The sequence below is a fragment of the Centruroides vittatus genome, unplaced genomic scaffold (genome assembly GCF_030686945.1).
Source record: "Centruroides vittatus isolate TY-2023 unplaced genomic scaffold, ASM3068694v2 contig_651, whole genome shotgun sequence".
Taxonomy (NCBI): domain Eukaryota; kingdom Metazoa; phylum Arthropoda; class Arachnida; order Scorpiones; family Buthidae; genus Centruroides; species Centruroides vittatus.
Window position 1 is genome coordinate 2,246,432 of NW_027122405.1, and position 12,943 is coordinate 2,259,374.

Below are 12,943 nucleotides of genomic sequence, written 5' to 3' on the forward strand. Positions count from 1 at the left end.
TGATATAAAATATTTACGAAACTGTGTTTCTAGCGCTTTTAAGTGACCTATAACAATTTTTGCGTAAAAGTTTTACAATGATTTTTCTCGGATATAAAATTGTCGATACTTGAAAACATTTCGAAGGAATTCTTTTCTACCCTACTTTGCCAAATTTTGATATTTTTAATAAAACTTTCAATTTTATCATTCGAAGTAAATATATTGCAATTTTTTTTTTTTTTTTTTTGAAGAGACAAATTATCTTACTTCTGCATGTAATAATAAATTTGTGTAGTGGAAATCCATATCCTTGCAGAGATTTGAAAATAAGCGGCTGTTAAGGGCATGGCTCTTAATAAAATTTATAATCCTAACAGCATCTTGAAGCACATCGTTCAATTCTGGTGCTACGCATCATTACCTTTCTTACTTAAGTTCAGCCATTTATCCATGGCCAAAAATGGTTTTAATCCTAAAAAGACCAATAAATACATAAAAGTAACATATTCCATATAATAACTAATTACCGAATAAATAAAAAATTATATTATTCTAGCGATGTTCTGTAGTGATAAGCACGTGGTGAGTGTGACATAACAAAGATATAGGCAAAATTACAAATAAAATGCTACCTTTATTTTCACCCACTTTACAGGATTCTAACAGATTCCGACACCCCTCACTAACACTCAAGTACAATCAAAGCAACAGATACAAAAGGCAGAACTGTTAGTTTCGCGACAAAGGATTAACCGGATAAATTTATCCGCGACACAAAGAAAAACTATAGCTACAAACTAAAATTAGACTACTTATACTAAAAGGGAAATAAGGAAAGAATAGACAAATAGGACAGATAGATATCTAGTAATAGTCAAAAATGGGTACCCAAGATAATTGATGATGACAAAACGACCTGGACAACTCCACCACACGTCTTCACTCTCCAACGTCCCAGCCAAAAGTAGTCTCACGTGTCTTATCTTTTGCCCTTCAGACTACCCGTTTTCTAACACAGTTACTCACCACCCACACTTGGAAGAAGTTTCTAGGAAGATAAAAACAAAGAGAACAAGAACAAAGAAGAAAAGGAAAATATACATATATATTGAAGATATATACAAATTTGCAAAAATAATAATGGTGTACTACCACAGTTCACTCTTGAGTTACAATGGAACAGAGACAACTGAATACACTGAAAAGCGACAACACTACACTAGTCCACACTACAATCAGTGTTGCTGAATCGTTGTCTTGCTACACCAGAAGTGACACAAAGCGCAACTCACGAAACCTATGGCACAAAGCGTGCCATTTTCAAACTCTCACAAATTATTTTCAATATTTTGCATTAAAATCTCGCGACTCCAAAATTTCGCTACGCGACCCCAAATGGAGTTGCGACCCATAGTTTAAGAAGCCCTGGTATAGCTGATAACTGCAGACCTATAGAACACAGCCAATTGCATCATGATTATAACTCCTTTAAAATTCCATCCATGCGCTTTTATATAACTTAATAATTTATTTATTTATTTGATCAATTTTAATTGCTATGTATTTTTTCTTTCTATTATTTTCAATTTGTGTTTTTATTTTTATCTCTTTTTTAATGTGATTTTTAATTAAACCAAATATATATACCATTAAACATGATTTTTTTCAAATATGCGCAACTCGGCAAATGAGGATGTCGCGACGAAACCAGAATTTGAAATTCGATCTATGGGCTGAGATATTTGAGATCAAAATTCGCCATGTTAAGTCTATGGGTCTATTGCGGTTGTAAGTTTAAAGCAACTGCACTAAGACTAAACATGATTTTTTGCAAATAAAGTCTGTTCCGAAATGATTGAGCCACTATTCTATATTTTAATAGAAAATAAACATTACTTTTATTATCTTCTCCATTCTAATTACTTAATTTTGACATTTTATTGCTGTATTCTGTTAGTGAAGTTAGAACACTATAGTTTGCCGCCCGGATTGCCGAACGATTAAGATATTGATCTTCCATTTTTGGGGACGCCGAACCGAATCCGGGCGGGCCGGTTCAGGGAAATTCCTGGGAATAAACCCCAGGAATTTTTCGGGAATCTGCCCCGGATATATCGGACCCCGTCTCATCTCTGGCCGCTCCATTGTGGACTTGGCCAAACCCACGATGGTCTTGATTAAAAGGCTCACTTAGTGCCGACAGGGGACGGAAAATAAAAAAAAGCACTTTGTAGTTTAGTTATAGTTTTCGAAGTAATATATTGTATAACGAAAAGAACTAAAGAACTAGAATTGTGAGCGATCGGATTCAACGAAATGTTCGAAAGAAAAATTCATTTTCTTTCTTGTTTTTTAATTTACTTAAATCTCAAAAAAAAACCTTTTTCCATTTTATTACCGGAGGATGAGTGCATTTCTCTCCCCCGGAGTCATTTCCTTTCCCAGGGAACTCAGAATGCGTCACGAGGAACTAAAACAAAAAATTCTCTATTGGTGAAAAAGGACAACGTAACTTGGAAATATAAAAGAAAGAACTCAAGGAACAGAGTTCGTCGAGAGTCGGGGAGAGTATCCCTTAGTACCACTCGAGAAGGTTTATCGTCGTCGCCCGTCGCCACCCGTTCCTCCCCGAATATTCTGTGTTTCTCCAGGAACACCTCCGAAGAATCCACGTACTGTACTTTAACTTCGGATAGACTTTAACCCGCTGATCAAGGCCACAGAGACATTTCCAGAAACGTTCTCAACCAATAACTCCACAACCATTTGGAAATCCCGTACCCAGTGCACCAGGTATTCATAACCACCCGCGATGTCATTTAAACTCTCTCTCTCGGTCAGCCATGTATTGTTTTCCGTCACATTAAATTAGTTATTTGAGCTGTTAACCTTGTAGTCGAGTTAGTCACTTTCGGTTCGCTGACTCTCTCATCTGCATCCCGAATCCGATAACCTGTGTACCGGTCCGCGACCGTTCCTATACGTCGTCCCGGCTTCCGTGTCACTCGGGACACGGTGGTGTCAGTCCTGACAGGTATCAAGGAGGTACCGACCTTCTGGTCACAGAATTGTAAAACTCTAGGAAAAGAAGAATTACTTTTCATTTCCACATATATATAATCAATAAAAATGAAATTAAATAAAAATAAAAGAATTAATAGAAAAATCTTATTATTGAATATATTCAACAATTATTACAATCGTCAAACTTTAAATTTAAGAAAATCAATCTCAATTTAAATGATGGTAATAATTTAATTTAGAAATATAAATAAATATTTTAAAATTTCAATATTAAAATTTTTTATTTATTAATTATTTAAATTTAAATAAAAGTTTTTTTTCCTTTACCGGAAGAAGAAAGCACCACCTAGCGGGAAGTAAAAGTGCCATGTTGTCCAGCGGACAAGTAATACAACATGGCAGGAGCTAAGTTTCAATACGATGAAAGTGGAGGCACTTTTTTTTATTTTTTGTTATCGTTCGAAGCACTTGTTGTTATTCCTTGTACTTATTATTTCTGGCCTAAAAATGACAAAAGAGGTAAGTAATAAGTATGTAAAAATAACACTGATTTCATCGTGATTAATCACACTTCTTATTATAAGTTATGAATTCCTTTGCTTCAATCGCAATTTATTATTTAGTGTCTACTTTAATGAGATTATGCAAGGATTGAGAGTTATTAATACAATGACTATTTTGAAAATATTAATTTTGTATCATTAAATTATACAAATTGAAGATGTAAGTTATGAAGTAACTTCCTTGTAAGCTTCTCCATTTGTCAACAATATTTTCTGCTTATTAATCTCGAGCAGGATATATATTGCAATTTCAGATATATTTAATTTTACATTTGCTAACATAAGCTGTATATTCAATCTTATTTTTGCAAATAATAAAACATATCAATTAACTATCTTAAACTTTTAAAAAATTATTTGCATTCTGGAATATTTTTTTATTTTCAAATATTATTTTTATTAGAAAATGAAATGTTAAATACGAAATAAATCAAAAAGCATAATTGAAAATAAGTTATAAATGTTTTTATAGTAATGGAGATAGATTTTAATTCATAAGTTAGCTACTTGTATTTTGTAACACAGACTGATTACAAATGAATAACATTTCCAATATTACTCATTTAATAGAAGAGTTTTTTTTAATATTATATAACATATTTATGTAAAAGTTTATGCATCGGTTATACTAAGTTTTTGTGTAAAACTTTAAAACTGATTTTTCTTCCGATATTTTAAGTTCATCTTAATTTAAAATATGTTTAAGAATACAAAATTTTGTAGGAACTCTTATGTTATTTAAAGTAACTATTACATGTGTATTGCAATAGTATATATTTAGTAATAATGAACAAAAGTATTTTTCTTACAATCTGTCATTTCTGTTTAATTAAGATTATTATTTTAGAAAAAAATCTAAAGCCCAAATTTCCATTTTAATAATACTGTAGGTTTGTTTTAATAGAGCAAGATAAGTACATAAAATAGCATTCTTATAAAATGAAGATTTCTTATATACTATGCTAACAACATTTACTTGAAATTTGTTGCTGCCTTTTCATATTTTACACTTAAGATTTAACTTTTTTCAGTAACATTTGGTTTGTTGTTGGTCAAGCTTTTCTAAAATCTATTCTACAAAAATATTAGATTCATTAACAAACTTAACACTTGTTTTCAAAGTTTAAAAATGATAATTACTCTCTTCAGTTTTTTAATTATGGTGGTGTACCACTTCAAATCAATTATTTTTTTTTGTGATTATTGTTTCCTGAAAACTCTTCTTATCATTTATGGAAATATAAGTTTCAGAATAGATTTCTATTCAAAAATGGATATTTATTGGTTAAACCCACTGCATTTCTCATTGTGTCATGTCTTGTGTTCCAGTGTTATGCAATATACACATCATATGGTGTCATATGGTATCAGGTTCAAAAAAAGCATCCTATTCAAAATGAAAATTTATTTGAGAATAATCAAAACACGTTTTCTAAAATATCACAATTAAGTACTTTTTACAATATTCAAAAAATCAAAATTTATTTAAAAGCAACCAAAATAATTATTTTAAAATATTACAATTATGTACTTTATTAGTAGTAATAAGTAAATATTAAAAAAGTTACTTACTACTACTTGAATGACAATTTAAAGGAATGCTGCTTCCTTTCCTTCACTCACAAGGAGATCAGGCATTCAGGTCAATTTGAACAAAACTTGGTGAGCATGTAGTCCTAAACACAAACAGCTCCTTGTCCAAAGAATAAGACCTGCTTCTCAAATGTTTCTAAAAAACAGGTCTCAGAAAATTGAGTGTTCAGCTTACAAGTCTCTGGAAGTTTCATGTCTTCTTGGAACAGCAATACCTGAGTAGATAAGACACTAGGCACTGGAACTACATGATATAAGTTTGAACCTTTGTAGTTTGGTTTTTATTTAAATGTGTAACATAATTATTTTATCCATACTATTAGCATTATTATTATTACTATTATTATCCCTCACATTTAAAGCTTAACTTGTTTATGTCATTAATAAAATTTTTATTTCTTTGTTACAGCTGCATTTTGACTTTTAACACTCTTAACATTATATTTTATTATAATTTTTGAAAATCATTCAGAATATAATATACAGGGTGGGCCAACGAAAATGAAACGGCAGAGTGTTCGTGTTCGTCCAAGCAAATCGCTCGGACAGGTCGATTTTATTCTCGAGGGGACATCTTTTGCAATAAATTTTTTGCGATTCTGAATACAACAGACAACAAAAAATTTTAAAAACTCATTTATTTTGTATTAACTAAACAAACATTTATTTCGAAAAAATGTTTGTTTAGTTAATATTCAGATTCGCAAAAACTTTATTGCATAAGATGTCCCCTCGAGAATAAAATCGACCTGTTCGAGCGATTTGCTTGGACGAACACGAACACTATGCTGTTTCTTTTTCGTTGGCCCACCCTGTACAATATTTCTTCAGAGCACAAACGAAATTTTGTTCGTTCATTCTTTTCAACAGTATATCTAACCTGAAATACTGAACTAATGGACTAACTTGCATACCATCTGGTAACAGTACAATTTGCTATATACCGTATTTTACGGACTATAAGACACTTTTTTCTTCAAAAAATTGCCTCCAAAATTCAGGTGCATCTTATAGACTGTAGCGTCTTATAGGTTTTTTTTTTTTTAAATTGCTTAAAAATTAAGGTGCGTCTTATAGTCTGTAAAATACGGTAAATTTTTTCAAAATAATTAATTCTGATACTAAATTTTAAAAAATCTTTAAATTTTAAAAATATACAATTCTTACTTAGATTTTTTCATGCTAAATTCCTCACTTGAAATCATAATACAAGTAGGTTATGTCATTTTATAAGCAACCTAAAAGAGCATAGCACGACATTAAAATGTGAAATGTGGGATTTAACTGATAAGTACCTAAAAAAGTTTTGGTGTATGTTACTTTTCTCAATAATCATTCATTATATACTATATAACTTATATTTCTACTAAAATATTATATAACAATTACAGTATGACCTTGTTTAACATAGGGATTGTGTTAGCAGATAGTATGTAAAATGAAATTCTAAATTTATGCAGAATTTCATTTTACACATTATTTGCCTTTAACTCAGCTGTCTCAGATGATATCCTAGCCATTTATGTAACCATTTACACCTATCAGAAAAATGTTGAAATGCTTTATTTGTTTTCATTATAATTACATTTTAGACCAATGTTTCTGAATTTACTAAGCTAAATTTTATTATATCAAGCATTCTACTTGAAAAAAATACATTCAAACCAGGATATTTATTGCTGTGAGTAGCATTCAGTAGGTCTCTGTGATTGGAAAGTCAAAAGCTGGAGAAATGCAGTTTAGACTTAAAAATTAGATTCAGTGGCTCTAGAAGTAAGTTAACAATTTGCCCCCAATTATATCATTTGCATGTAAAATAAGGCTCTTCTGTAATATATATTAATAAATTGAACACATGAACATCAGTTTAATTATTTTAATTGAATGATGGCATCCAATTGAGTTGAATGTATTCTTTAATGTTTCTAATAAAACTATTATTTTCAAGTCTTTTCAGATCTATTTCTATGATTTGAAAATGTTAAAAAAATGAATAAAATAGAAATGCGTATTTATTTATTTTGTAAGTGAAAAGATTATTTATTTGTCTTGTCTTTTTTCTTACAAATAAAAATGATCTGTCCAATAGCAAAAAACATCTACTTGACTTTTTACACAAGGCCCCACAATAGTTTTGCACTGGACCCTACTTTTCTTTAGGCCAATATGATTCTTATACGAAAAGACAGTTATAATAGTTCTCCTTGGAAGATTACAGCAGATGGAAAACACTTAGAAAAACTATCTTCATAGTATTCTTTTTTCTTAGTTTGTGATTTTCTCATTATTCTTATTTAGCAATAGATTTTATATGTAATGAATTATAAGGCTACATCTTGCTCAATGTTTTCCTCATGAAAGTTAGTTTGGCCTTCATGAAAAATTAATAAACAAGGTCAATGATAGTTATGAAGGTCACTTTCTAGTATTCTAAACTTCGTAGTTGTAATAAATTTTAAATATAGTGAAAAATTTTTGTTTCAATATTAAATCTTAAATTTTCTTATTCAGTTTTTCAAAGGTGTATATAACTAAAATTTCAATTTAAAATTTATTTCTAAATACATTTTTATTTTATTCATATTACATTACACATAACTTTTAATAATGTCAAACTACTTGAAAGTACTTCAGGTTTTGATTGTATTGAGATGGATAAAATAGCAGTTATTGTTTGTTCAAAGTATAATCATAATAGTTTGAGATTTAAATCTTATTTGGAAGTTAATTTAAAATAATTGCTTTATTCAGTTGTATCATAATCAAGAACAAATTGTTAATATAACTTTGTGGTAATTTACAATGTTTAGGTAAACATGGATCATTTTTTGTATTTTAATTTTTTCCTCATGTAAATCAGGTTAATTTTGATCTCAACTTATAACAACTTTGCTTTGAGTAGTTTTTCTGGAATGTGTCACTATTATAAATGAGGAAAGATTATATTACCATAATTTTCTCAACTCTGTAGATGTAATTTTTATTTTGCATTCTGTTTTGAAAATTTCATTTTTTGTAAAATTTTATAGTATTATTCATTAACATGTATCTGCATCTGTAATGATTTAATTGGATTCTTGGTGGCTGAATGACTGTATAAACTGAATTTTACACACATTTAACAGTAACTTTATATGCATTTTACGATGATATATTATATTTTTGTTATATATAATATTTTTGTTTCTTTTATACAATTGTCATTTTGTAAAAATAAAAATATGACTGATTGTCTTATCATTGCTCCATTTGATTAAATAAAGTTTAATGTATATATTGTTATATATATTAATTTTAATTTGTATAATGATTGGAAATTTCTATAGATTATTTGAAAAATCAGGATAAATCTAAAGTTTCTTTATGGTGTGGTGTGTGTGTGTGTATATAGTATATGTATATGTATATATATATTACATATATATAGATATATACATAATATATATATATTAATTAGTTTTTAAACTAATTTTAAGTGAACTTTGAAATTAGACTGCTTTTAAAGTATATATGATCACAAAACATAAGTAGTGAATCAATTGGTTCCTTAATTAACTAATTGATTTAGTACTCATTTTCAACCTACTGTTTTGGATTTAGGTTTGGATTAGATCTTTTCAGATTTTCATGTAATTTAGATATGTTTGATCTCATTCATCATATGGATACCATAGAGTGCACCTGGCTGAATCCATAATAAACATGAAAAAATTTTATTAAAGAGCAGAAAGTTATTTAAAAACTGAAGCTTTTTTTATCTCATGTTTTGTTCAGACAAGGGAAATTTATACTTATGTATTTTATTAAATTAATTCAAACTTTAATTTTCATCTTATTATGTTCAAAAAGTTTAGCCTGTTTTTGAACAGTCCTCATAAAGATATAAAGCCAAAACTTGTAGATATTTTCATTACAGTAGAGCATCGATTATCCGACTTAATTGGGGACTGGGGTTGGTCGGATAACTGAAAAGTCGGATAACCGAAATGTATGAAAAAATACATTATTAGTATAGTGTATTAGGCATAGTTTAAATACTAGTCTTTCTTTCATGATCGAGCCAGTGCTGCCAGCTAAAACATGCAAAAATTTAACAAAAATAATATTAAAGTAGCCAAGACATAACTAAATATTGTAGCGCCACATCACTAGCGGACATTTGAATTTGCCGACTAGAACGCGGTCGGTTAACCGATAAGTCGGTTAATCGGGGGTCGGATAATCGATGCTCTACTGTATTTACAAATTGCTGATTTGCAACAAAATTTCTTCATGTGAGTACTGTCACTATAGAACAGAAATGAAATTCTGTTTTTGTTGTCTCTGCATTTGAGTGTCCTATTTTGCTTAATTCTTTTAAAAAACTTTGAAAGTTTATGATTTGTTATTTTGATAAGAAAAGTAAAATTTTAACTTGATGTAGCGGATTAAAATATTACAAGTTTTTGACAAATCATTGGTAATGAATAATATTAATATTTTATGTTTTAAAATCTTCAAAGAATATACTGTATCTTGAGAAATTATATATTGAATAATAGTGCATTTCAAATAACTTAGTTCTGATGATATTCTCAGTTCTTATTCTCTGAAAAAGTAATATTTATATAAATATGAATATTCTTTTCAGAGAAAATAAGATGATTACTAAACTTATGAATTTAAGAGCAAAATTTATAATGTTTTAATTAATAGAAAAGTCATAACAAAGGCATAGCTTATAAACTCTGGAAGAGTCAATTTAAACATTAATGTAAATTTTTTAAAGCTGTTTATAAACTTTCAGTGTATGTTTGGTAGTTTATGGCATTTGGAAATAAAATTGGAATGCTTCAAAATACAGTGGGTAATCGGTTAACAAACATAATCTGTTCCAAGACTTTGTTCGTTATCCAAATCGTTCATTAACTGATTATCGATTTACAATAGGTTTTTATGGGAATTTGATTAATTTGTTCTGGAGACCCCAAAAAAGAAAAATGTATATACTTTCTTACTATGTTTATTTATATGTAATAATAAAAATACATATATATATATATATATATAGTCTTGCATTTTTATTAGTCATGTTTTTTCCATTTGTCGGGTTAAAGAATCTGTCTAATGTTGATTGCTTTTCTCTCTTCTTCAGGATTTTTCAGAAGTAATTAATAGTATTGTAATTGTAAAGCCTATTAACCTGAACCTGGTTTGGATGCCATTCTAAGACCATTGTTCTGACATCCTCCCACTTCAAAAGATCTTTAATAGCAGATATTGGCATTAATCCTTTTTTTCAGAAGAAAACATACCTTGCAAGTGTCTTGGTGTTTGTCATTCAAGAGTTCTTGGCATTCTTCTGTCATCAGATCAGTTTTAGGTTTCATTATGAGCTCTTCAATGTTCTTTATTTCTCAGATGTGATTTTTGTTACTCCTTAAGCTGCTTGAGTCTTCTTGATTACACAGTATCTTTCTTAAATAAGATTGAATTGTGGCCTACTGTAGACCTGTTTGAGTCATACTGTGCAGCAACATCAGACACTCTCTACCTTTGCTATTATACTCTCACCTTTCGAAAATAAAAACCGACACAAAACTTAATGAGTGCCTGTCTGACAGTCTTGCAAATACTGTAAAAGAATTGTTTCTGTCAGAAAAATAAAAGGCTGGAATTACAAAGGAGAGTTTCAAAGTTCAGAGGAATACTATCTGATCAGTATATACTGGATTGAGCATTGATGTCAATGTCTCCCGCGCTCCAAAAAGTTTTGAATTGTTGCGTGAAGACAAGGAAAGATCAATCGGTATTCATTATTTTATGTCGCTGCTTCTTGTGTTTGTTCTGTGAGGTGTTCGTTGTCCGAGCATAAAAATTTTTCTTAAAAGTGTTCGTTATTTGATTTGTTTGTTAACTGATCACCCATTGTATTTGTATAAATTAGACTTCTAGAGTTAATAATCCATAAATTTTTTTTTTTTTTTGCCTTTCATTAATAAAGATATACTGTATATCAAAGTTGCTTGTTTTAAATCACTTGGAGAAATAAAATGGCATAATTTCAGTTGTGCATAAATATGAATTGATATTAACAAGATACATCAAAATATATAATGAATATCTGTTTCTTTGTATAGAATTTATCTAGTAACTATTAAAATAATAATGATAATGATGATGATAAGCAATGTAAAAATATTTTGTTTATTTACACAAATACATTATTAGTCAAAAATTAAAGGACAGTGTTTTTAGTTTTTGCAAGAATTAGAAAACAAAATAATTATTTGGTTTTTATAAAAAAAATTATAGACAAAATTGTTCAGCATGTAAATAAGAAATATATAAAATTGATTGTATTTATTTTAAAAAACTTGATAAAATACTATTTACTTTGTATACATGTTTTTATAAAAGTTTAGATGGATTCGTTTGGCCTGGCCATGGTCTCCAAAGCAGAATGTGTACAAGATTATTTATGAGGGTATGCAAAGTTATTCACCTGTGATTACAGTAGAGAGTCGTTTATCCGAATCGATTGGGGTACTGGGGTTGTTTGGATAACCGATTATGTACGAAAAAATATATTAACCTGTCCGATGTTGAAATTTTTCTCCATTGCGTGTCGCTTCGTGTTGAATTTTTCTCTATTGCGTGTCGCTTTGTGTCGAATTTTTGTCGATTTTAATCCTAACGAAAATTTTTATAATAATAATCAAGGCTATTGTATTGTTAAAAATTATTTCTTTATTTTGTACAAACAAAATAAATATATTGAAAAATATAAAAACATAAAAATTATAGTTTAGAAGTAAATCTAGTATCAAAAAAGTTCGATTCAGCACGACACAGTTCGACTGGAAAGCGTTCAGATAAACGACTCTCTACTGTATATTTAACTTGAAACCAGATTTGCAAATTGCTATTACCCAAAATATTAAACTAAGTTATTCACAAAATGAAAGTTTACACTGTTCATATTAATGTTACATTTGTGTTCTTCTCTTTATTTGATATTAATTATAATTTTATTTTTGAACAGAATATTAATAAATTGTTTTATGTATTAATATGCTTTTATTTCAATATATTTATTTTCCATAATTTATTTGCAATTTATATGTACATAATTACAATCAATGTTTATTCACTAAATATTTTTATATAATTTTTTCTGTGAAGTACATAATATTTATTGTTACTGCTAGAGTGTATAATTTTGCAGACTGCTGCATTAGACTATTCAATGTAACTTAAGGATTATAACAGTAGTTATCTGGTCCTAATTAATAAATCATAAGTAGATGTTAGTATAATTTTCATAAGAATTTGTAGCATCTTCAATACATAAATTGTTTCAAAGAATATGTTCCATTTTGTGTTCTTTCAGAGAAAAATCCATTTAAACTGGAGTCAATGTTACAAGTAGACTCAAGATCAGTGGATAAAACATTTTTCCTCCATCTCATTATTGTTATTTTGATCTCAGTTCATTTTTCATACATCTTTAGCATGTTTGCATGTGGAGAGATATTCTCTAAACAATCTTCCAATAGAGAAAAAGGTTCTTATTGAAGTAAGGGAAAGGTGGTATTGTAATGATTTGAGAAAGGATTGTATTCAAAACTGAATCTTAATTATGATGATAGTACATTTGTGAAGTACTGGAATTATATTCATGTCTTTTTAAGAACTTTTAGTTAGTTCTGGTAGCTTAATTTTATTTTAAAGATTGAGAATACATAGAATGTGAAAATTTAAACAAATGGAATTGTCAAGTAGTTTTTGCTGCTCTATAT

The 12,943-nt window shown here is 28.8% G+C and overlaps 1 protein-coding gene across 1 annotated transcript in view; it reads left to right on the forward strand.

The window, feature by feature from the left end:
* Positions 1-3,346: 3,346 nt before the first annotated feature.
* Positions 3,347-12,943, forward strand: part of Sec63 (translocation protein Sec63) — a 60,023-nt gene continuing 50,426 nt past the window's right edge. The window contains exon 1 of the mRNA XM_067275949.1: positions 3,347-3,525. Coding sequence (XP_067132050.1) covers positions 3,402-3,525 — 124 coding nt within the window. The 5' untranslated portion in view covers positions 3,347-3,401. The remainder of the gene's footprint in view (positions 3,526-12,943) is intronic.